This window comes from Podarcis bocagei (assembly GCF_964188305.1).
Source record: "Podarcis bocagei genome assembly, chromosome: 11".
Taxonomy (NCBI): domain Eukaryota; kingdom Metazoa; phylum Chordata; class Lepidosauria; order Squamata; family Lacertidae; genus Podarcis; species Podarcis bocagei.
Window position 1 is genome coordinate 2,509,874 of NC_138136.1, and position 26,735 is coordinate 2,536,608.

Sequence of the window (26,735 nt, forward strand, 5' to 3'; positions counted from 1 at the left end):
TGAGGGTGGGTGTGCGGTGGCCCCCCTCGAGGTCATCGCCTCGGACAGTCAAGGAGAAGAGGGGGAAATAGGCACCCCCCTCGGTCCGTATCAATGTAAAAGAGAAATGGGCTCCAAAAATGATGTTTAAAGATGAACAAGGGAGATATTTGGCAGTGGAGATACAAGTACAAGGAGAAAAATTTTTGACTGTTGGAATCTACGCACCAAATGAAGGCAAATCTGACTTCTTTAAGAGACTTCATGAAACTCTGACGGACTATTTGGATTACAATATGATAATTATGGGAGATATGAACGGTGTGGTCTCCACTAACATGGACAAGGCACAAAGACTAACAGTTACCAAGGAAGGGAGACTTCCTAAGACTTTTTTTGAAATGACGGAAAATATGGACTTGATAGATATATGGAGAACAAGGAACCCTCTGGAGAGAGAGGGAACCTTTTTCTCCCAAGCAATGATGACCTGGACCAGAATTGATCAAATCTGGATTACTAGTGGCATGGCTCCAAAGATTAAGAAGGTAGAAATCTGCCCAAAAACTTGCTCCGACCACAACGCTGTGAAGATGGAAATGAAACTTACAACAACTGGTCAATTTAGATGGAGAATGAATGACACCCTCTTCCGAGATAAGGAGATCCTTATGAAGGCCCAAAAAACTTTAAAAGACTACTTTGAAATAAATTTGAGGGCTGATGTGGAAAAAAGAGTGATCTGGGACGCAAGTAAAGCTGTGATGCGAGGTTTCTTGATCCAACAAAACTCAATAAAGAGGAAAAAACAAAATGAGAAAAAGGAAAAGATTTTGGAAAAGATAAAGGAAGGAGAGAAAAAATTAAGAGTAAAACCAAAGTCCCAGGAGATTTTAAGAGAGATTAAGTTATATCAAACACAATATATGGAATTGATGAATCAAGAGATTGAATGGAAGATAAAGCAAATGAAACAAAAGACATTTGAATCGGCAAATAAATGTGGCAAACTTCTGGCATGGCAATTGAAGAAAAGGCAGAAATTAAATACAGTTACAAGCCTAGAAGTGGATGGAAAGAATATATCTAAACCTAATGAAATTAGAAATTGCTTTCTGAGTTATTTTAAAAAACTTTATACTCAAGGACCGCAAAATGAAGAAGATATAGACAAATTCCTTGATAAATATGGACTACAAAAAATCTCTCCTCAAAGTAAGTTGGATCTGAATCATAGAATAACAGAACAAGAGATAGAGGCTGCCATTCAGAATATGCAATTGGGCAAATCTCCAAGACCAGATGGACTGACTTCTAGATACTACAAATCGTTGAAGGAATGGTTGATTCAACCATTAAAAGAAGTCTGTAATGAGATTCTAGAGGGGAAAAAGGCACCTGAATCGTGGAAAGAAGCATATATTTCACTCATACCAAAGACAGAGACTGAAAAGACTCAACTGAAGAACTACCGCCCAATATCACTACTTAATGTGGATTACAAAATTTTTGCAGACATTCTGGCAAAAAGATTTAAAAAAGTGTTGATGGAAAAGATTCATAAGAACCAAGCAGGCTTTCTCCCAAAAAGACACCTAGCAGACAATGTAAGGAATATAATAGACATTTTGGAAAAGCTAGAGGTGAATATAAATACTAAAGCAGTACTGATTTTTGTGGACGCGGAGAAAGCCTTTGACAATATTTCTTGGAGCTTTATGATAAAGAATCTTCATGGGATGGGGGTAGGCCAAGGTTTTGAGAATGGTATGGCTGCAATATATTCTGAACAAAAAGCTAAATTGATTGTAAATAATGTAATAACTGAAGAACTTAAGATAGAAAAAGGAACACGACAGGGGTGCCCAATTTCCCCATTGCTTTTTATTTCAGTTCTGGAGGTGTTGCTGAATATGATTAGGAATGACCAGCAGGTTAAAGGAGTGCAGGTCGGAGCTAAACATTACAAGCTAAGAGCATTTGCAGATGACCTAGTATTGACTTTGCAAGAGCCAAACACTAGTACGAAAAAGGTGTTAGAAATAATTCAACAGTTTGGCCAGGTAGCCGGATTTAAGCTGAACAAACAAAAAACTAAAGTTTTAGGAAAAAATTTAACAGATATGGAAAAGGAAAAATTCCAAGAGGAGACAGGGTTGACGGTGGTCAAAAAGGTGAAATATCTAGGGGTTTATTTGACATCTAAAAATGTAAATTTGTATAAGGATAATTATGAAAAATGTTGGTCAGAAATAAAAAAAGATCTAGAAATATGGTCAAATTTGAAACTGTCAATGTTAGGCCGAATTGCAGTGATTAAAATGAATGTATTGCCTAGAATGTTGTTTTTGTTTCAGACCTTGCAGATTCTTGACAAGATGGAATGTTTCAAGAGGTGGCAGAAAGACATCTCGAAATTTGTCTGGCAGGGCAAAAAGCCCAGAATTAAATTTAAAATACTGACAGACGCTAAAGAAAGAGGGGGTTTTGCCCTGCCGGACTTAAAACTGTACTATGAGGCAGCAGCGTTTTGCTGGCTGAAAGAGTGGATGCTCCTCGAGAACACAGACATTTTGGATCTGGAAGGTTTCAATAACGCATTTGGTTGGCATGCATATCTATGGTATGATAAAATTAAGCTGCATAGTGCTTTTAAAAATCATATTGTCAGAAAAGCATTGTTTAATGTTTGGATAAGATACAAAGATCTGTTGGAAAACAAAACCCCCAGATGGGTGTCACCAGTGGAGGCTAAGGCAGCGAAGAAACTCAATATGGAGGTCGGATGGCCGAAGTATTGGGAAATTTTGGAACAGGAGGGAGATAAATTGAAATTACAAAGTTATGAGAAAATGAAACATAAAGTACAAAATTGGTTTCAATATCATCAAATAATGGAGTTTTTCAAACAGGATAGGAAAATTGGCTTCCAGGTGGAAAAATCAAAACTAGAGACTGAACTGTTAGAACCCAATACTAAGAATTTATCAAGAATGTATAACTTGCTGCTGAAATGGAATACACAGGATGAAACAGTTAAATCGGCTATGATTAAGTGGGCACAGGATATTGGTCATAACATTATGTTTGCTGACTGGGAATGGTTGTGGAACACCGGTATAAAATTCACGGCATGTAATGCCTTAAAGGAAAACATTATGAAAATGATTTACAGGTGGTACATGACCCCAGTCAAGCTGGCAAAAATTTATCACTTGCCCGATAACAAGTGTTGGAAATGTAAAGAGACTGAAGGTACCTTCTATCACCTTTGGTGGACATGCCCGAAGATTAAGGCTTTCTGGGAAATGATTTATAATGAAATGAAAAAGGTACTTAAATGTACTTTCCCTAAAAAACCAGAGGCCTTTCTCTTGGGCATTGTCGGCCAATTGGTGTCAAAGAGGGATAGAACTTTCTTTATGTATGCTACAACAGCAGCAAGAATACTTATCGCAAAGTATTGGAAGACACAAGATCTACCTACTCTGGAAGAATGGCAGATGAGAGTGATGGACTATATGACATTGGCCGAGATGACAGGCAGAATCCGTGATCAAGGAAAAGAGACGGCGGAAGAAGAATGGAGAAAATTTAAGAGATACCTGAAGGACTATTATAAACTTAATGAATGTTAGAATGTTGAGGTTTGCAGGAAAAAAGGGATACAGTGACATAAGAACAGACTATAGAAAAGATTAAGATGACAGATCTTGGAAAGGAATATTTAGAAGTTGCTAAAAAATTATGGACATTGGAATGCAGAAAGGGGGGGTATGGGGAAGTCCCGGAAAAGAGGTTTATGAAAAAATGTTATGAAATTATACGTGTTTGTATGTCTTTTTAGGTGTTTGTTTGTCTTTAAAAATTTTGTAAAACCAATAAAAATTTTATAAAAAAAAAAAGCATGTTGGATGCCTTCCGACCTGAGGGGCTCATCTTCCAGCAACATAACTTTTATATGCCTGTTGCCTTTGTCCATGGAGTTTTCTTGGCAGGGATACTGGAGTGGCTTGCCGGTTCCTGCTCCAGGTGGATCACGTTTGGTCAAAACTCTCCACTATGACCTGTCCATCTTGGGTGGCCCTGCATGGCATAGCTCATAGCTTCTCTGAGTTATTCAAGCTCCTTCGCCATGGCAAGGCAGTGATCCATGAAGGGGCACTACTGGTGATATCCAACACCAACTGCTTCACAAAATGGAAAAAGGATATACTAAACTTTTTATGGCAAAGAAAAACCCCAAGGATCAAATACAAAATATTAATAGATGAGGAGCACAGAGGGAGGTTTGCTCTCCCAGATCTGAAATTATATTATGAAGTAGCCTGCGTAAGCTGGATGAAGGAGTGGATCAAATTGAAGCATATAAATGTGCTGGACTTAGAAGGAGCTGACCTGTTCTATGGATGACATACGTACCTTTGGTATGAGAAAACTAGGGTGCACAGAGGATTTTTAAATCACATGATTAGAAGGAATGAATAAGGTTTGGATGAGACACAAATTATGGAAATGAACAATGAACTTTTCAGCATGTTACCAAATTAGAAAAAATGCAGTATACAGTAGATGGTATTTGACACCGGTTAAGCTGACTAAAATGTACCAAAAAAAATCAAAAGTGTGCTAGAAATGTTTGGAAGTAGAGGGTTCCTTTTTTTCTTTATTTATTTATGGTGGAAATTGTCAGCATCGCCCTAGAGCCAGTGCACCAACTGGACTCATGCACCTCAACCCCGACTGGGCTAGGCGAGCTGGGTAGCACCGCCAGAGACCTCCTTTTCCCACAGGAACAGGTCACAGTGCTGTGGACTCACAGCTTAGAGCTGAGAGCACCGGATTCACTGTCTCAATACTACAGTCGTTGCGCAGCAGAGTTTTGCAGAGTCTTGCAGAGTATAAACCACTCGGAAAGCAGCTCTGTAAAATATCTTCCTTTTATTCTATAACTACAACTATGATACAAAGCTATATACAGAGCTGAATATTCTAAGCATAAATCAATGCTACACTGAGAGTCTGCAGCTGCTCTTAGCAGCAATCTTATCTCTAGGATCTCCAACACTCTCACTCTCTCCGATACACTGACTGACTCTCTCTCACACACTCAGATATGTTGCTGGGCAGAATAAGTAGATAGGCAGGACACGCCTCCTGCTCTCTGTAGAGTCAGCAGAGACCATCAGGGGATGGTCAGGAGATTCTTGTGTATGGGAGGGGTGAAATCTCCTCAGAAATGTAAACGGAAGCATTTCTTCTAGGTGTAATTGGGAATGAATTACCTAAGAAAGCCCACAACCTATTTTTCTATGCAACAGCAGCAGCAAATGTATGCAAGATATTGGAAATTAAGAGAAATCCTAGGGAAAGAACAATGGCAATACAAATTAACTGAATATGCAGAGCTTGCCAGTATGGCATCTAAAGTAAGAAATCAAGACAATAAAGTGACGAGGAGTGAGTGGGAGAACCTAGGGGAATATTTACAAAAATTGGACCTCAAAGTAGGGGTTACGTTGTGACCTTATAAAATATAAGAGAGTGTGGAAAATTGGGTGAAGGAACTAATGCAGGCATAGGCAAACTCAGCCCTCCAGATGTTTGGGGACTACAATCCCCATCATCCCTGACCTGGTCCTGTTAGCTAGGGACTAGTTGCAGTCCCAAAACATCTGGAGGGCTGAGCTTGCCTATGCCTGAACTAATGTATATCCAGCCAAATAAGATGTATAAAGAACTGTCATGAAATTATTATTATTATTATTATTATTATTATTATTATTATTATTATTATTATTCAGAATTAAAAACAATTGAAACAACTTACAGTCACAGGAATATGTGGGGCACCTCAGTTCCAAACAGTGAAACAACAAAGAATGGAAGTACAGTAATGGGAGAAAACTCGTAGCCAAGGTTTATATAAAAACTTTTTTCTAGGCTTCCCTTTATGAAAGACTTCCACTAGCCTCATTTGACAACACATGGGTTTTTTGGTTTGTAAAGATGGCACATTTCCCCCTTCTCCTGCTTCCCATCCAGGTTGTGCAGTGGCCTTTTAAACGCAAGGAAGGTTCTGAAGCATCGCGTGAAGCTGGGCTTGGGCACAGGTGAGCCATTGACTCCGTAGCTGCTTATTTTGGAAAGACTCACAGGCATCTTCACGTGGAACATCTGCTAACAAAGGGCCACACCCCCCCCCCAGTTTGCTTATTGAATAGAGATTTTAAAAGCATTTAAAGTTTAAGGTAAAGGTACCCCTGCCCATACGGGCCAGTCGTGTCCGACTCTGGGGTTGTGCGCCCATCTCGCTTAAGAGGCCGGGAGCCAGCGCTGTCCGAAGACACTTCCGGGTCCCGTGGCCAGCGTGACGAAGCTGCTCTGGCGAGCCAGCACCAGAGCAGCACACGGAAACGCCGTTTACCTTCCCACTATAAAGCGGTCCCTATTTATCTACTTGCACTTAAGGGTGCTTTTGAACTGCTAGGTGGGCAGGACATTTAAAGTTTAAAAAGAAACAAAACCCCTGATGGAGCGATGTGGTGTCTCTCTCCGTCTGTCTGCAGGCAGGAATTCTAGGTTGTAAGCAAGGCTGCTCAACAGGCTTCTGCTCATATCCGCTCCGTAACACAGCTGCGCCACGCTAAGAACACCCCCCCCCATATTTAATGGAACTCGTGTTTTCACCTGAAGACTGTTCCTTCCAGGCTATGCTTTTAATTTTCTGTTCTATTTCAGATGTTGCTGGTGGCTACTCAGCCTCTATGCTTGATGCTATCAGAAAGGCAATTATGGTATCTAACATCATTCATATTAACAAAGAGGATGAAACGTGCTTAACTCTCAAGGAAGTTTTCCAACTAGCAACTCTTGGAGGGAGCCAAGGTACGGAAGCTCTTCTTATTTTACTTCTCTACCCTAGAATGCATAGCTGTCAAAATTTTGGTTTATCAAGGAGCTACGTGTGTAAATTTAGAGGCAATACACATTTTTTCCTCATATTCTAAATTGACAAAATTTCCTTCTGGCTGTCTGATAATATGAATTTCTCAAAATTTGAATTTCATATTTGATACTTGATTTTGTTCTGAATGAATTTTCCATTTTGGACTTAGGGCTTCTGCATACTCATGCGTGAGGGCTCAGATTTTTGGTGAGAAGAGCTGTGTTTTAGGGGAATAAGTTGATGTTTAAAAGTAGTGTGATGTAAAGGCATGACATGGAAACTATCCCCTGTCTTCTCAGGTCTGTTCATCTAGGTGAAAATTTGTGGTACTTGCTCATCTCAATGGCAACACAGGATACAAATTTCTCAGTGGGGTCAAACGTGAATTACATGTTAGATGCAGCCTAGAATAGCATTAGCTGTTGATTCATGTTAAGCTTGTGGTCCACCAAGACCCCGAGATCCTTTTTACATGTACTACTAGTAAGCCAGGTGTCCCCCATTGTGTATTTGTGCATCTGGTTCTTCCTGCCTAAGTACAGAACCCAACATTTGTCCCTATTGAAATTCATTTTGTTAGCTTGCACCCAGTTCTCCAACCTGTTAAGGTCATATTGAATTCTGATTCTGTCTTCTGTAGCATTAGCTACCCCTCCCAGTTTAGTGTCATCTGCAAATTTGATGAGCATCGCCTCAGTTCCTTCAACCAAGTCATTTATGTCCATTAAACTTTAATTAGTTTAATGTTAAGTAAACGTCCAGTGCGCTTCCAACGCCATAAGTCTTATCTCAGCAGAGAATTTCGTGCAGCGGTTGAAGAAGGCAGGAGAGTCAGTACCTTTCAATGAAGAATCCTGGAGCAAGCACTTTGGAACTCAGAAAAAAACAACTTTATTTACAAAAGAAAAACCCTGGCGATAAAGCACACATGCTTTTATCTCCAGCATAAAGAAAACTTTACTCTAAACTTAACTCATATCAGCAAACACGCCCACGGCCACAAACTGAGTCTGCGAGTCAGGTCAAGGGGGGGGGGAGAGAGAAAACACACGGGTGAAGTGACTATTTATACAAACTAACTCACATTCCTGGATGCTTAATGACTTCCAGCTGCTCAGTGATTAGAGCGACTTGTTACCTCTTAACCCTTTAGTACCAACAATTTATAAAGACGTTAAACAACAACGGGCCCAGGACAGAACCCTGTGGCACACCACTTGTCACTTTTTCCCAAGATGACGAGTGTGGCGTTCGTACAGAGTCCCCGGTCATTTCACGGACTATTGACCTGTACACCACTGCTTTATTCTTCCACTGCCACCAACCAGGTTTCTTCTGGTGAAATACTGAGTCTCAGTCAGGTTGTAAAGTCAACAACGAAGATTAAAGTTTTTTGAAGAACAAACAAGTTTTAAATATATTCAGAACGGTTTCTCAAATGCACGCCCATAACTAGATGTGGCACTATCTCCCACTGTCACACTCTTCTCTCTCAGTTCTATCCCTGTCTCTCACTCTAGCTGTCACAACTGCTATGTTTGTCTTTTACTGGCTCTGTCTGACTCGGACTCCTCTATCTCCCAATGATAAAACCCCTGGGCTGAGCCTCAAAACCAGGTAGGCTCTGCCTCTGAGCTTTCTCATTGGTCAATCTACATTAACCATTTCCATCCCCCTGTACAAACGAAATCACAGTGAATGGGCAAATGCCACAACGAGGAACCATTAATGAGTACTCTTTGGGTTTGGTCAGTCAACCAGCTAAAAATCTACCTAACAGCTACTTCGTTCAACCCACATTTTACCATCTTCCTCTAAAGAATATCATGGGGGACGTTGTCAAATGCCTTACTGAAATCAAGATACACTATGTCCACAGCATTTCCCTGATCCACCAAGTTTGTAATTCCATAAAAAATAGAAATCAGATTGGTCTGGCATGACTTATTTTTGAGAAACCCATGCTGAGTCTTAGTAATCGCAGCATCCTTTTCTAAATGCTCACAGACCGACTGATAAACTATCTGTTCTAGGACCTTCCCTGGTATTGATGTCAAGTTCACTGGCCAGTAGTTACCTGGGTCTTCCTTTCCCCCCCTTTTGAAGATGTGGACAACCTTTGCCCGCCTCTAGTCTGTAGGGACCTCACCTGTTCTCCAAGAATTCTCAAAGATAATAGATAAAGGCTCTCAAATTAGATCCACAAGCTGCTTTCGTACCCTTGGATGCAGCTCATCAGGCCCTGAAGTTTTGAATTCATTTAAAGTAGCTAGGTGTTCCCTTAATATTTATTTTCCTATCTTGGGCTGCAGGTCCCTTCTTACATCATTTATTCTGTTATCACCAGGTGGGGCATCACTTTCCTTTGGGGTGAAGACAGAGGCAAAGTAGGTGTTAAGTATTTCTGCCTTTTCTCTGTCACCCAATAGCATTTCTCTCTGCACAGAGATCCTATTGCTTATTCTTCCTCTTGCTTCAAACATAGCTGAAGAAACCTTTTTAAAATTATTTTTAACCTCTTACCACCCTCTTGTGTCTAATGTGAAAACTGCACTAAAGATATCACTGAAAAAAATAACACACTGCCATGCTGACAATATTTTACTAAGTGCCTAACATTCGGTATTATTAAAACAAGATTGGTACAATTAAAAAAGTCATTTCCCCCTCCTTATTCTATTTCACTTTCTGTGGCTGAAATGCTCTTGCTTTCCATGCAATTTGTAAAACAATAAATTTTGTGCTGTTGCATTTTATGCTGAAGTATAGTAAATAATATTTATTGCATATAAGAACTGGAAAACAAATGAAATATCCTTTGATTACCAAACATCTCCCAAGACCTGACTCTTTTTTATATTGTAAAGCCTAGCAATACCAGTGTTAATGTTGACGAGTGTCGTGCAAACAATGTTTCTTGAAGTCAGATTACAATACCTTGGTCTCAGTTTATAAATAGCTTTCAATACCTGAATTCCATTCAAATATTCTGAAATGATCAATCTTTCCAAGCTATTTATAAAGGTAGGTAGACAAGAATCTACTCACATATTTTCATAATAGGGATCTCCATTTCACTGTCCTTTATGTCAGGAATAAATGGGACTAAAGCAAGTTGCATTCATAAGTGCCCAGAAAAAACTCACTCAGAAAGATGATCCTGTTAGCAAACAGAAATAAGGAGAAGAATAGACAAGGGAAAATCCACAAAAAACAAGCACTCAGGCAAGTGTTTCTTTCCACACATAGAGTGAGACACAAAGACACAACCATCCCTTGCAGCAGGCAGGGTCAGTCTAGAGAAACGGCAGGGCTGCCCCCCCCCCCCCGGAAAGGACATGGCAAGCTGAAGACCCTGCCTGTCTCCAGTCGGGAGGGTCACCCTATCAGGAATGGTGTCCCCCTCCATCTGGTTCTGAGATGTGTCCTTGGGTTTATCGTACTAAATATAATATCACACTATAGAATAACATAGTTCCATATCCACTTCTCTCTCTCTCTAGGGAGCTTGGGGAACTGTGGTGCAGTGTTGCTGTTCCATCACAGGCCACTCAGCTCTATCAAGTAACTCTGCATGTTGTCCTGTAGCTAGAAGTGAGGCTAGGTGAGCCTCAAGTTGCTGCACCTTCGCTTCCAGCAAGACAACCAGCTTGCACCTGCTGCAAGTGTGCTATTGCATGTTCTCCGGCAGAAAGACAGACATGGCACAGGTGTTGCAGGTCACTGCAGCAGCTCACTCGCCCTCCATGTCTCCTGGTCCTTTGCACACTGAGAGACAATACCCTGGGCCTCCCCTTAAATTCCCCCTCTAAACACCCTCACAAACAACCCTGTTTCTGAGCAACCAGAAGCTGCAATGAGCAAAGTTGCACTGCTGCCGGCTGCTTACTCCTTCCTCAACTCATTTCCTCATTCAGCCTGACTTCCTCTCAGCAGTGCAACCTTGTCCGCTGAAGATGAGGAATTAGATGCTGGGGTCATGGCAGTCAGCTAAACTGCTGCAAAACCATAACTGATGTAAATCTACACTGTTGGTTTGGCCTTTGAGAAGAAGATGAACTGTGCAGGTCTCTTAGAATGTAAATTGTAGTGTTTTCTAATTTAAAGCCATTATAAGTTATATTCATAGCATTTGCATCAGTATAGTAAAATAAAGCTAAATAGAGAAATTAATTTTCAATAATATCCTCTATCTATTCATCTATCATCATCACTGTTATGTACTGAAGTTCTCACCCTGGGCCAGCAGGGGGATACTGTAGATAGTTATGCAAATGAAGAATCGAAAGTGACGTTCAGTGATTGGATAGTTTTAGAAAGTTGCTACAGTAACGTTGTACTGGAGCTCTATATAAGCAGGCTGACTGAGCCCTTCAGTTCAGTTCTGTTCTGGCCTCTGAATAAACAAGAGCTGTCTGAAGAATCGCTGTGTTGTTTGATATGTTCACCCACAACTTAACAATCACCATCATCATAATACAGAACTGGGCTTCAGGCTTCAGGCTTGTTGGATCTTTTTTTTTTTTAAACTAGAACCAAAGATCTACAAATCAGAGCCACATGGAAAAAACAACAGAGCACATTCTTAGCCTGGGGTTTTGTTTTCTGTGCTAGAACGGAACCGAGCTCACAGTTCTTTAACACAAAAGTCCATTGCTGCTTAGTTTTTTTTCACCTCCACAGCCTAATACAGACAGGAAAAGTCGTTTTGTTGATTCTGCTGTTCAACAGTTGGGAGCCAGAAGCCCTTTTTGATCTATTGTAAATCACCCAGAGATCTACCAGTAAAGCCTGATCTACCTTATGACCCCCCCCCCTGCTCTGATACACATTAAAACTCCATATTGACCTTCACTTCTGCTATATTTCCTAACATAAATGCTATAACTTTTCTTCCCATTACAAGTTATCATACTTGCAACTTAATGAATCAGATGTTTGTTTGTAGGTTTAACCTTTAAAGCCCTACACGGCCTACGACCCTCGTACCTATGGGACCGCCTCTCCTGGTATGTCCCATGGAGGACCTTACGGTCTTCAAATAAAAACATCTTGGAGGTCCCGGGCCACAGGGAGGTTAGGCTGCCCTTGACCAGAGCCAGGGCTTTTTCGGCCCCGATCTAGTGGAACGCTCTGTCACACGAGATTAGGGCCCTGCGGGACTTGACATCTTTCCGCAGGGCCTGCAAGACAGAGCTGTTCCTCCAGGACTTTGGCCAAGGCACAGACTGACCCCTCTCTCCTTCTGTAATCCTCATAGAACTCTAGCCCAATGGTTACCATTAATTTGATTCTGAATTTATTTTAGAAGGTATTTCAATTAATTGACTGTGATTTTATGTAATCTGTGCTGTTTTTACTGTTGTTAACAACTCTGAGCCCAGCTTTGGCTGGGGAGGACGGGATATACGGTAAATAAATAAATAAATTGTTGTTGTTGTTGTTGTTTATTTATTATTATTCTATGAAAGAGAAAAGAGTAATTTGTTATTTAAATTTCTTTCATAGCCCTTGGGCTAGATACTGTGATTGGGAACTTTGAAGTTGGCAAAGAATTTGATGCACTGCTTATCAACACCAAAGCTTCAGACAGTCCTTTTGAGCTGTTCACTTGTGATGCTTTTGAGGTAACTGAACAATGTGTTGTGGAAATACATTGACCATGTTTGGAGAAACCTGTTTTAGGCCAATGGGCTGGACTTTGTGGCTTTCTGGCTGCTTCATATCTGTGGATTATTGGCAACCCTTATACAAGATGCTTTCTGCTCACCACAGTGACAGCCTAGAATTTGTTGGTTAGGCTTCTACCCAACAGAATCATGTCTAAGGAATTTCTTTTGTTCTTTTGTTCCATTTAATATTCATTAATTAAATGGCTTGGATCCAGGAATGTCTTGCATGAACAGGAAAGCACTACCACTTGCACATGACAGCCACACTGAATTACTCACTTCTAAACTCACTTCTAAACTGTTCTACAACCCATGACCCACACCATTCCAGGGTTACCTTCAAGAGTGGCTTTTGGAGAGGATGTAATGGCGGTAGGAGAAACCAGCAAAACCCTGTTGCATGAATAGAGTACTGCTTAATTGTCTCTGGATCCAACCCATTGTCTGCAGAAGATTCCTATTGGAAAACTGACAAAAACTGGATTAGTTCATTTCAGGCAATATTATTTCCAAAGGCGTTGTTTTGGCTCCCATTGCAGCATGGTGCCCAGTGTCACCCCTGCAATTGCGCCACCTTAAACCACCTCTGAATAGGATAATATGGCAGTGTAAGAAACACTTGAATAAAAGGTATCTACAGCTGAGGATTGCTTAATGTACTTTTTCAACATTCTATAATATTCTTCATTCTCACATGTCTTTAAAGTAAATAGCTATGTTGGATCTGGATTTTGCTTTTAAAATGTTAATATTGCTTAGTTTTTTTAAAGGCTACTATTAGTCTTTTTATCTTGCTGCTTTAATTACAAAGGAGGAACTGCTTTTGAATACTGTAATTGTTTCTTCTTCCATATTTTTAGGATATGATCCAGAAATTCCTATATCTGGGTATGTATCAGTTCTTGCTATACAGATGTTTTCATCTAATTGCAAAATGAGTATCTTTTTGTTAAAACTTTCTTTCAAAATGTAAGATTTTATTTATTTATTTATTTATTTATTTATTTATTATTTCACACCCCCCATCCCCTCCCCAGATTTTATTTCTTTTTATATGGTTAAATTTAGCCTATTGAAATCTATTGAATGTACTGTAATTGATTTCAATAGGCATTATTGAATGTCTGTACATGGAAAATTACACCTGTTTCCCAGTGCTTTAATGGAAATAGGTTTGTCACCATCCAGTCAGTATCAGTTTGTCTATATAACAAGGTGATTGTGTGTGTGATTTCTGCTCTGCACATGGCAACTTGCCTTGCTTCCAAAGGCCTCCTTGCCTACATATGTTAGCATTGTACATCGCTGCATGTAGGAAAGCTGATTAACACACCTGGGTGCCTGTGCAAATCTGCAGGGACAGGATTCATGTGCAGAATAAAATGCTCATATGCATTGTCTTATGCATTTGCTGTTGCTTTGCCATAGTGTGTTTGTAGGTACACATCCCCATTCATCCCCGGATGTCATCATACACTGTGTGGTAGCCCGGCACAATGGCGGAGGAAGGGGGTGCGGTCCACTCCGGGTGTCCCACCCTGTGCTGGGGTGAATGGAGATGTGTCGCCTTCCCAGGATTTCTCTTACTGTGAAAGCATCAATCACCCATCCTGAGTAATTAGCCAACAAACTCCCTTACAAGTAACCTCTATAAAGAGATGTCCCCTTAACATCTGGGGTCATCACCCAACAAGTTGCCTGGCAAAGGAGATGGCCAGGAGAACATTCATAACAGTTGGGGGGGGGAGATGGTTAATGTGCCCCCCCTTCTCTGTGCACTAGGGAAATTACTAGTATAAACTAAGTCCAGGTGTCAAGTTCAGTTCTTGGAAGCATGTGAATCTGCACATAATTTAGCTACATGGTGTGTTTGTGTCCTTAGAAAAATATCGATACCAAGGCTGACGGAACAGATTGCATACATCTCTTTCATTTTTCTGATTTCAGGTGATGACAGGAATATTGAAGAAGTTTATGTGGCTGGCAAATTGGTGGTGCCATTTTCAAGCTCTGTCTAAAGTTAGATCTGCTTGCTGCAAAATGCTCTGCTGGTAACTCTATAGCTTGGAATAACTGGGTGAAAAGGGGGTGCCTTGTTGTGAAGCCATGCTCACTCTGTTTAGTATGTTTCTGATTTGCACAAAAGAAACCAATTACACATCAGATACAAAAAAAAAGTATTGTGCCAATAATGTATGTGTGAGAGAGGCCACAAAGATCTAAAGTAAAACCAAACTTGCCTGTGGAAAAAACTCTGACTTAAAGAAGAATCTACAGATTCAGTCATAGTACACATAGCTCAAGTACTTACTGAGGTAAATTTATGATTTTAAATGTTTATCCCGTAAAATTTTAGCCATCTTATTATAAAATATTATGAGGATTTCAATGAGAGCCATACCATACTTTGGTATGGGGATGGGGGTGTTGATGATTCCCCCCCACCCCAAAAATCTGCATCCTTCATGGACATCAATCCTACTTCAACATTCAGGTGACACATTTTAGGGGAACAACGCACTGCACATTGAAGGGGACTGGAAATGCTCTGGTGTGTAAACAGAACCCTGGACTTTTGGGATCCTGGTCATTGTTTACAAATATGTTTCAAGCAAAGCAAAGCATAATTCTTAACAAAGCCTAAACCCATTCATTTCATCTCTGATGACATTAAACAATACTCAGGAATTATTTGGGGGATGGGGCAGAAAATTGAGCACAGATACACTTTTATCTCAATTTGCTCAACCATCCTTTCAAGCCATTTTTTTGCATTTTTAAAATGTCTTTTTCATCCATCCCCTGAAAAGCACTTTTACTGAAGGCTCTAAACCTAGCCTAAAGATCATGTTCTGCTGACTTATTTCCTTCTCATTAGGACACTGCTAGATATTTGTGAATGTAATCATTACCATAAACCTTGTTTGAACAAGCAGTTGCAGCAGGACTGACCCACGCATTCACACCCTGCCTCAGTTTCCAAATTGCTTCAAATGTAAGCCATGCTTCAACGCCAGAATCAGGGTGGTGTGAGCAGTCCTTCCACACAGGGCTCCAAGCTGAGGGGGCACAAAATTGAGAAGATCTATAACTGAGAAGATCCATTGGGGCCCCCACATTTTGGCCTAGCACAGGGCACCATATTACGAAAGATTACCAAAGTCCACCCCTGCATGCTTAATTTTAAAACAATAACAAGGCTGTCTTTCATATTAGACAGGATGAGGCAGCCTGTCTCAAGTGAAAGATTTTGCTGTTATTCTAAAATACAGTGAGTAGTCAATTATTTAGTTTATTTAGTATAGCTTTGCCGCCATGGGGGCATTTCTTGGGTTTTAGGCCTCAGGCACCACAATGTCCTGTAACACTTTTTTTTTGAATGCATGCTTATAGACTGGGACGAGTTTAATAGGATCTTACTAGAGAAATTAATGTGAATAATTATCTTCTTCTTTGGCGATCCCTCGTAGCCATGTAAGATTGTCTTCCATAAACATGGTTTTAACAATGAGTCCGCAAGTGACTGTGGAGGCCAATTCTGGATCCACACGTCCTTCCACAGTGGGGACATTGGTTCCCAGGTGGGAGTTGATCACGGTGTGGATTTGCCAAGCGTGCCTTCCTCTGCGTCCTGAGTTTGAGTGTCTTCAAAGCCCATGACACTTTATAATAATATAATATAATAATAATCTTTATTGCAGTCCAACGACCCATAACATGCTTAAAATACAGATTCATACAGACAACCCCGCAGGGAAGGGAGACCGAAGCGTTATTTTTTAGTCATGGGTGTGTTGATCTTTGATTCGTATGACTACTGAAAGAAACTTTGCCACGGCCACTGTGATATCATTGAATTTGTCATCCAGAAGATATTTGATATAGTAGGCTTCAGATTGACCCGGCCAATTTGCCAATAGTGGTTTAATCAATTGTTCCCTAGCTTGATCATATTTTCTGCAATGCAATAAAATATGCCTCATGCAGTCGACGTTCTGAAAGCATACACAGATCCTATGTTGATAAGGGATGCCTCTCAGTCTGCCATTTAACACTTCTGATGGGAATACATTTAATCTGGCTTTGGTGAAAAGATGCTTTTGGTAAAGGCTGTTCTCCAATTGGAGCGCTCGCAGGCAAGTGTCTCCCAATTGTTGGTGTTTATACTTATTTTTTTTTTTAGATTTGCCCTGAGACAGTCTTTAAACCTCTTTTGTTGACCACCAGAATTACGCTTTCCATTTTAAAGTTTGGAATAGAGTAAAGTGGTACCTTGCAGCGGCGTCGCGTGGGTTGTCAGCACCCGGGGCAAGGCAAGTAATTTGCGCCCCCTAACCCGGGGCAAGGCAAGTAATTTGCACCCCCTAACCCGGGGCAAGGCAAGTAATTTGCGCCCCCTAACCCCTAACCTGCCGCCGCTGCCAGCTTCTTCTTGCTGCTGCCTGGTCTGGTCTGGTGTGGTTCTCTCCCACGCTCAGCGCTGCGCTGGGCGGCCGCTGCACTGCCCCTCCCCCAGATAGTCCCTCGCTCTCTCTCCGCACCGCACGCCTGGCACCCCCCCCCCACAGTGGGTGCGACCCAGCGGCTCAGATCGGATTCGCGCAGCCAGCACTGCAGTGAGAGAGAGTGAGTGAGCCAGGTAGGGGCAGAGAGCTGCGAGTGTGAGCGCCCCCCCCAGATGTTGCGCCCGGTGCGGCCGGCACCCCATGCACCCCCCACGCTACGCCACTGGTACCTCGGTTTAAGAACAGTCCGGTTTAAGAACGATTTGGTTTACAAACTCTGCAAAACCAGAAATAGTGTCTTTGTTTGAGAACTTTACCTCGGTCTAAAAACAGAATCCTAACGGTGGAAGGGCACTGGTGGTGGGAGGCCTCATTAGGGGAAGCACACCTCGGTTTAAGAATGGTTTCGGTTTAAGAACGGACTTCCGGAACCGATTAAGTTCGTAAACCGAGGTACCACTGTAGTTGCTTTGGAAGACGATAATCAGGCATCTGCACAACATGACCAGTCCAATGAAGTTGATGTTGAAGAATCATTATACAACTGCCTCAGCAATAGTATGCTTAAAAGGAGCAGTGGGGGGATGTCACTGAGCTGTTAGCTGAGAGGGTCATTTCATTATTAAACTGCATGGCAAATGTTGCCAGAATAAAATTTTAAGGGCCAAAGTTAATGTTGCACCAGCCTCTTTTGACACCCTTAATTTCCTCAGCCCAAATTACACAACCCAATGATTTTCCCCTGTGGGGGCTTCAGTGCATGTTTTCTTTCATTTGAACCCACACAGAGAGGAAAGCTGATGCAGGGCGTGTGAATGTGACTAACTGAGATTTGATGCTTGTAAAGAGCAGGTTCCCAGGAGGTCAGCCCTGCCGCCTCCTCTGGTTCCACTCAGCTCTCCAGAATCAGCTTTTCCAGTTTTAAACGTCTTGCGGAAATATTACATACAATTGGGCACATCATCTAGTGAATAAGGTGTTAGGAAATAATTAAGGGATAAACTAATAGATTCAAATTGTACTTCTGATAAGTCCCATAGTTCTTTGTGAGGAGGGCAACAAAAGAGGATCCATTTCTCATCTATATAAAACTGTGAACACATAGTTTTGCGGCCAATGTATTTTAGTATTAAAAGTATAGCCCTCCTGTATAAACCTCCTTTTTTCTGTTTTCCGAACAATGTTGAAAATATATTCTTAAAGTTTTGATGTAAAATATTTTTTTAATGGACTGCCATTTTGCACTTCACAAAACTTTTAAAGGTGTCCTGCTTGCAAAGCTGGCTTATGGAAATAAGTTGTGAGGGGAATCCTTCCTCTCCCATCTGAACAAGCAGCAGAGTTGGCCTTCTTCATCAGGTGCTCTCTAGAACTTTAAAAATCATAACCATTGGGAGTGAGAGTATAGTCAGGTGGAATGCGACATGAATCAGGAATAACAGGAGCTCCCTGTGTGTCTCTTGACATGTTCTCCTCCCTGTGCATCCAGAGAGCGCAGTTCATTGACAATGATTATTCTGATAATGCACGTGAAGTACTTAGGAAAGGAATTGATCTGTGCTCAAGATTTATTGTTCTGTACCCACAGACTGGTAGGTGCTAATGTACTAGACTTGAACAGAGCACTTTTAGAAGGATGTGTGCCTTCTGTGGATCTTTACCAGGTTGTCACATTTGTATAGGGCATTTTAAGAATTACTGCCGTGGTGCAGTGTTGTCTCTAAAGGGATTCTCAGTGTAAAAGGGTCATGTCCTCAGTACTGTTTATCACTGCATGGGCTAAGCAGAAAACCCTTCCATATGTAAGCCAAAATATAGCTTTGGTTGGTCATGAAGGGAAAGAAAAAGGGAGTTGCTTTAACCTAGCCAAGAATACGTCCCGTTACATTCCAAATGGGGAATGAAGTCTTAGGGAAAGTCTGTTTTCAGAAGCCTCACATTCTCTTGTATTTTCATTTTATGAAAATTTGATACTATGCCTCTCCCTCCCACCCCATGACCCCCTTCTGTTCTTGTCAGCATGCAATTTAGACAATGAAAAAGAAAGGAGAATGTGGAAATGTAGCTTATTGGAGGGATATCTTAAATGTGCACTTTGTGGAAACAAGCACTTTTCATGGAGTTGAACTGAATGTATTATTCTGTCTCTATCTTACTGTGCCACTTGCTAACCTTCTGTTTGAAGATGTTAATGAAACTGAATATTGCCTGTGCTTTGTGCAGCTATGTGAATGATTCCTATGTGACAAGTAGAGTTCTGCACTTTAAAATGTTGCCTTGGCATAGTGTCCATGTTCTGTAATATTTGCACACAGATGGCTTGGTGAACTCAGAGAAAGGCTGCACTTTATTTCCTTCTGTTGGATGCTTCCCCCAATGCACTGTGCTTGTACATTTTTGCAGTAATGGAGAAGAAAGCAAACTTTTAAGAGTTTCACCACCTTGTCAGTTCACACCAAAATGTAGGGCTCCTGCTTGTGAAAACATCTAAACCCTCCATTTAAATAAGAGGGGTTAGTGTGATGACCCAAACTCAGCCTCATTGTACTTGCTGAATGAAGAGCACAACATTCAGATAGGCATAATTCAGATAGGCGTGTGTGCCACACGCAGAGTTAGGAGGCCGAAGCTATTTTCACACTAGCACTGACATGCTTGGAACACATTAGCAGTTTTACTCATACCACTCAAAGATTTGGCAAGCCTTTGGGATGTTGCTGGCTACATTTAGGCTGCATAGATTAGGCTATGTGGAGAGGAGCACTTCACCAAAATGCAAGAGCTGTCAGCACTGGTGTAAAAAAGGTGCTTTAATCACATTTTGCAGAAGTGCAAGACTGCTTTTTGAAGGAAGTATTTGAAATATGCTCACCAGATCTTCTATTTTCTTTTGATTCCTTTCTTTTGGGGTTAGAAATGCATCTGGAATTGTGATTGTTGCTCTGTTTCTGGCTGATTTGTTGTCAGTTATGCTAAATGAGCACCTTTGTGCTGGTGTAACAAAATAAAGAGGCCATGTTTACATTACTAAGCGTCTGATTATTTTGGTTGGGAGAATATACAAAACCATAATCCATAGACGGATGTAAAGGAAAGGAAAAAGTTGGGGGACAAGCTATGTTTCAGGTTTTGCCCTGGCGTTGTTTCCCTACAAATTGGTGAACTTTCAAATAGCAAGTTAGGTAAGAGCTGTAGCTCAATAACAGGGTGCAGGTTTTGCATGAAAATTCCCACATTTCTTCGCTAGCATCTCTAGATATGTCTGGGAAAGATCCCTGAGGAGCTGCTGCCTCTTACTAACTGAGCTACATGAACCAGCCGCCTGATTTGGGTTGGAGACCACTTCCTAGGTAACTATTACCATGTCCCTAAGTGGCCGCTCTCTCTGAGTTCTGCTTGGAGAAACTTCTCTTGCCCCACCTTAGGCTAAAATGTTGTCTTTCAGATAGCTGTAGCTTTCTGCTGTGGGAGTATTTGGGAACACTTTGGATTTTGTCCCTGCCACTGCGCTACACGTGGAACAGAATAAAAGCTGGTTTTTGAACTTTGGATCCATATGCATGTTGTTTTGGGGGGGAAGGGTCCGCAGGGACTCTGGGAACCTGGGGACAGTTAAATATGTGGTTTTCTTGTGCCCCATTGAGCTGTGTGTGGAATGCTACCACCTATTGGCGTTTAAAAAAGTAAACGGGTTATATATCCTGGGCTTTGAAAATGGAATTTTTTTTTAATGGAGCAACACTGGCTGCATAAATGTTTTGTGAATCGAGCAATATTAGGCCCATTACTTAACTTTGATCCTGGTGTGTGATAGGACTGATGGCTTGATATGTCTCTGAAAGTGGCCTCCCCTAACAATTTTACCAGTTAAAATCTCCTAAACTCCTGAGCCATCAGCTGCCACACCCAGTAAAGGAAGCCCTCAGGGGACGGAGATGATGTGGGACCCCTGTTTCCAACAAAGGCGGCTGCTTGGAATTTCCTGAAGATTATATCATCAGAACAACAGGGGTTGGTATATCAATCAAATTAAAGTGCTAATTTCACTGTCAGTATTTTAATACAGAAATCAACGTTTCTATATGGCACCTAAAATCTCTGCTATACACAGTGCCCTTCTGAAGCAAATCATACCAGCTTTCAAAATACTTTTATTGAATTTTTGTCAAATGTAGTAAAAATGGACTTTTCACATTTTCCCACAGTAACAAACTCTGAAATTTCAATGAAATTTTGCAATACATGTTTTAACATTTATTCTCAGAAAATCTTGTATAACACTAGAACATCAGCAGGGACCGCACTATGGCTGACATTAAGCACTAAGCAGATGCTTACTTTCCCCCTTCAAACCAATACTTCAAAGTGATTAACTTGGGTTAAACAAACCAGATATTTATAATTTATGAAGATTTCATTAAAGGCCACCTCTTGGGATAAAATTTAATTTATTCCATCAACTGATAGAGAAAAAACAACAACCCTTAATGAGACTTTGGAATAATACATTTTGATCAATGTGAGCCAAGTGTTGATGCAGCTACTGGATAGCAATCCTACATTACAATGATTTTATTACATTACAGCATACTGCCACTCAACCACTTTTGTTATAGGTTTTGCAGAGCACAATAGCCACACAATGAAATAAGGGCAAAAAAGTCCAAAATGAAGAGCCATGGAGTTCTATGCACTTCTGCAATTGCCATCCCTAACTGCCTGCTAATGTCCATAACGCGGGTGGCGCTGTGGGTTAAACCACAGAGCCTAGGACTTGCCGATCAGAAGGTTGGCGGTTCGAATCCCCGCGACGGGGTGAGCTCCCGTTACTTGGTCACTGCTCCTGCCAACCTAGCAGTTCGATAGCACATCAAAGTGCAAGTAGATAAATAGGTACCACTCCAGCGGGAAGGTAAGCGGCGTTTCCGTGCGCTGCTCTGGTTCACCAGAAGCGGCTTAGTCATGCTGGCCACATGACCCGGAAGCTGTACGCCGGTTCCCTTGGCCAGTAAAGCGAGATGAGCGCCGCAACCCCAGAGTCGGCCACGACTGGACCTAATGGTCAGGGGTCCCTTTATCTTTAATGTCCATGAACCTAAAACCTCTCCTAGTCTTCCACATTACACTGTTCCAACTGCCCAAGGTGTGTGGCCCATCTTCTATCACACACCTAAGAGTGGAGTCAGATGTTTGGCAGAGAGCCAGGTGTGGAGTTTAAAGTAGGAGGAGGTGGTGGAATATGCTTAACCCCTTCTCCAGACCACTGTTCTTTCCTTCAATGGATATTTTAGCTGAGATTCCTGCATTGCAGGGGGTTGGACTAGATGACCTGTGGGGTCCCTTCCAACTCTACAATTCTGTGATTCTACGAATACTCCCTCCATTCCAAAGCAGCACCTACTGGAGAGATTTTTGAAATATTCAAAGTGATATCTGAACAACAAACTAACTGTCAGTAGAAAAGGACATCTGCTTGCCTCTCTTGAAAACAGCTTGTTTACAGTCTGCTTTAGAGTCAAAGTTTTTCTCATGATATAAAAATGGTTTCAAATTTCATTAGTGTTACACCATTCCCTCTGGGAAGTAAGTGCTACAAACGTGCTCTTTGTTGTCAGAGTCTTTAACGATCAGCTGAAAGGAAAGAGTAGGGCTGCTGCCCTTTTCAAAGAAAGGCATTTTCATATTTATATTTTGCAATTCAAGTTGGGACTTGGAAGGCTGCTCAGACACTGGAGAATTGACTGAGTGGAATGAGACAATTTCTACCACAGGCAAATAATAATAATAATAATAATAATAATAATAATAATAATAATAATAATAATAATATAATAAAATAAATAGCAAAATCTTCCACACATGAAAAATAAGTTGTCCAAATCAGTTGTTAGCAAGCAGCTCAGTTCAATTGAAATGTGCTTCAAGTTGTGTGTATAATTTAGCTTTGCTCTGAGTAACGAGCACAAACTTAATTGCAGCATATTATAGAAAACAGGCGTATAGGGTGTTAGCGGAAGGGCCTTCTCAGTAGCGCTGCTCTTCCTGTGGAACGCCACCCAACTATCTGACTTTGAGAAGACATATGAAGGCAGGCTTGCATTAGGAGGTTTTTAATGTTTGATGTCATATTGTGTTTTAATTTGTTGGAAGCTGCCTAAAGTGGTTGGGGGAACCCAGTCACATGGACAGCACATAACTAATAAATCATCATCATAGAACACAGAGTTGCGCCAGAGAGACAAATATTCTGACCTAGGACCAATTGATCCCCCTGTTTCTGTGGCTGGTGGAATGGATGCCTTGCCTTGCTAATCCCCAATACGCACAGGGTCAGCCACTTGGGATGTGTTCGTTTCTTTTCAATATTTTGAGATTGTCTTGACTACTCTTGCTGTTTTGTCCATTGCCCAAAATTTATGTATTACATCCAGGAACCTACAACTGTCCAAATTGCAGTGTTTCTGTGTTATTTAGTTCCTGCTTTGTTAATAGTGTTTTATAGATCATAATTGTTTTAATTATGATTGATTTGTTAATTAGATTATATGATTTGTGATGCTCTATTATGTTCTATAGAGCCAGTGTGGTGTAGTGGTTAAGAGCGGTAGTCACGTAATCTGGTGAACCGGGTTCGCGTCTCCGCTCCTCCACATGCAGCTGCTGGGTGACCTTGGGCCAGTCACACTTCTCTGAAGTCTCTCAGCCCCACTCACCTCACAGAGTGTTTGTTGTGGGGAAGGAAGGGAAAGGAGAATGTTAGCCGCTTTGAGACTCCTTCGGGTACTGATAAAGCAGGATATCAAACCCAAACTCCTCCTCCACTACTACTACTACTTCTTCTTCTTCTTCTTCTTCTTCTTCTTCTTCTTCTTCTTCTTCTTCTTCTTCTTCTTCTTCTTCTTCTTCTTCTTCTTCCCCCCGACATGGGAGTCACAAAAACACTTCACACCGTCTCGCTGATCATCCCCTATCACAAACGACAGGGGGGATGATCTGTTCCTGAACATGGCCCTCCACACCAGCTGAGACCTAGGACCAACCGGCTAAATGCCAGATGGCCCAAAATACCCCAAATGAACATCTATATGACTACATATAGGAAATTATTTACAACCTACCTCCTACTCTTTAACCCAAATCTAACTACAATCCCACTAGTTCCCCACCCACCACACTCTAGATCAGCGCAACCCCATTGGTTTGTTAAACAACACGAAGTGAGAGACACAGGACAACCTGGACAGGTTGGCAGGGAATCGTCCTACATAATAGATAAGCAAGATGGCTAACGTAAAAGCATTTACATTAAATGTGAGAGGGTTGGGAAACCCCATCAAAAGAAAAAGCATCACCTCATACATAAATACCATGAAACCACACATCGCCTTCCTACAAGAAATACACAATCCACCCAAAAGGAGCAAACTCCTGAACGAGCCCCGCTTCAGTCAACAATGGGTTGCACCTGGCTTAGGGAAGGCCCACGGAGTAGCTATAGTACTCAGTAGAGACCTGAACTTCACTGCCACAACAGTCCTAAAGGACAAAAGAGGCAGATTCATTTTTGCTAAAGGGACACTAGATGGCAAAATTAAACTGACAATCGGCTCCATATATGCCCCAAACTCAAAACAACTAGAATTCTTCCAGAAGACACTAAATAAGTTCCTCTCCTTCTCTGAAGGGGAAGCAATCCTAGGATGTGACCTCAACCTAAGTATGAAAGGCATATCCCTGAAAAACATTCACCTTACAACCCCATGGGCAACCTTCCTCTGAACGAAACCCCCAACAACTAGGGACTCTTACAAGTTACTAAAAATGTTAAAAAACAGGGGTCTCTATGACATCTGGGGGTGAGCAAAACCCGGGAGACACCAGCCATACATTCCAATCCGGACGCCATGGTACAGTGTCCAGACTGGACAGCATTCTGCTCACACAGGGTCTGATCCCCTCAGTGGAATCAACGAACATAGGTAACATTAAAATCACAGATCACGCCCCAGTAGAAGTCACCGTTAAAATAGGAGAGGGAACACAAACCATCCCATCATGGTCCTTCAGTCCCACCCTAACTACAAACAAAAAATTAGTCTCACAAAAACTCTCCAAAACTACTTCAAGGAAAATGATGTACACAATATAACAACCCCCCTCTTATGGGATGCAATGAAAGTGGCCTTACTAAACATCTTCCAGGACAATAATGCCCACTTACACCACAAAGAAGTCATAAAACCTACTTTCAGCAGCCAGAAACATCATAACCAGACACTGGAGAGACCTGTCAGGAGTAAGCATGGACCAGTGGTACCAAATAGTATGGGAAACAGCCTTACTAGAAAAATTAACCAATAAACTGAAACTGACATGGGGACAAATAGAAGATGCCTTCGCCCTGGTATGGCTCCCCTTTATCACATACACAGCCCAAGAAGACAATGACAAAAATCCACCAACAGCATACAAATCAATATGGCTAACCTGATCCAAAACACCCACCCACCCCACTCACACATGAAAACAAAGACCCCCACAGCCAACCACAAATGAACAGCCACACCCTAGGCCAACCCCAACCTCTCTCACCACCAAAGGAACACAAGTGAACAGCAGAGGACCTGCACAAGCAACGCTGACACCAAACCCTACATATAGTAAGTAAAATAGAAACATCACCACCTGACCCCTCCCCCACCCATCTCTCCCCCCTCCACCTCTTTCCCCCTTTTCTTCCTAATGTCTCAACAAATGAAACTGATTTGTAAAAATGTTACATTACACATACTTTTGTAAATCAATAAAATCTTTAATAAAAATACATTAAAAAAAGAAAAAAGAAAACTCTTGACAAACGCCGGCTGCCTCGGCCTGAAGCAAGATGAGCGCTGCACCCCATTGTCGCCTTGGGCTGCAGGGTCCATTAGTTTACTTTTACCTTTATTATTATTGCTATTTGTTGTTTGCCATGTCACAACAAATGTGATTTGTGCACAGCTTTCTGCACCTGATAATACCCATTAATATTGTGGTACTGTGCCATCTCCTCCCTGCTTTGGATAAATGAAATTGCACTATAATGCAGTTCTGTACAAGGAAGTTCAAGAACAGAGATACAAATCTGGAAAGGTTGGGCTATATGTGAGTACTTCTAGGAATTGCTGTAATCCTATTCTTGCTCACCAAAATAACAATTGTGCTAACTGCACAGATCCATAGAAATGCATGATGTCATGTGCCATTTGCTGATAACTACGTCCAATGCAATGAACACCACGAGGATCTTGTGGCAGAGGTGATTGGAGTAGAATAGACTCAAGCTTGTAAAGATATGACAGAATATATGATCGGGGGAGTGGGTACAGAATCAGGGAACAGGCAAGAGTAAATTCATCAGTTCAGGAACTGAAAAATGCTGAGTCTATGAAGCAGGAGCTTAAAAAGGAGAACAAGGCCCTTGACTTCTGGTTGGCATTTGTGGGGGGATTAGAAGACTAGGAGCAAGGTTTACAAAAATACAAAGGAAATGAGCATGTGTTCAGAAAGACATGGTTTAAATAAACATGATATGCAAATGATACAGTGGTTACTGGACTTAATAAGGAAAAGATAAATAAGAAATGAAGT

At 41.4% G+C, this 26,735-nt stretch overlaps 1 protein-coding gene across 3 annotated transcripts in view; it reads left to right on the plus strand.

Moving 5' to 3' along the window:
- Positions 1 to 16,591, plus strand: part of GDA (guanine deaminase) — a 57,250-nt gene extending 40,659 nt beyond the window's left edge. For 2 of the 3 annotated variants that reach the window (XM_081213789.1, XM_081213790.1), the window contains exons 10-14: positions 6,025 to 6,092; positions 6,721 to 6,867; positions 12,437 to 12,555; positions 13,461 to 13,488; positions 14,548 to 16,591. In XM_081213789.1, the coding sequence (XP_081069915.1) occupies positions 6,025 to 6,092; positions 6,721 to 6,867; positions 12,437 to 12,555; positions 13,461 to 13,488; positions 14,548 to 14,618 (433 nt within the window). In that variant the 3' untranslated portion in view covers positions 14,619 to 16,591. Of the gene's footprint in view, positions 1 to 6,024; positions 6,093 to 6,720; positions 6,868 to 9,275; positions 9,316 to 12,436; positions 12,556 to 13,460; positions 13,489 to 14,547 lie in introns of all 3 variants that reach the window. The other variant, XR_014013125.1, reaches the window with a different exon arrangement.
- The last annotated feature ends 10,144 nt before the right edge of the window (positions 16,592 to 26,735 follow it).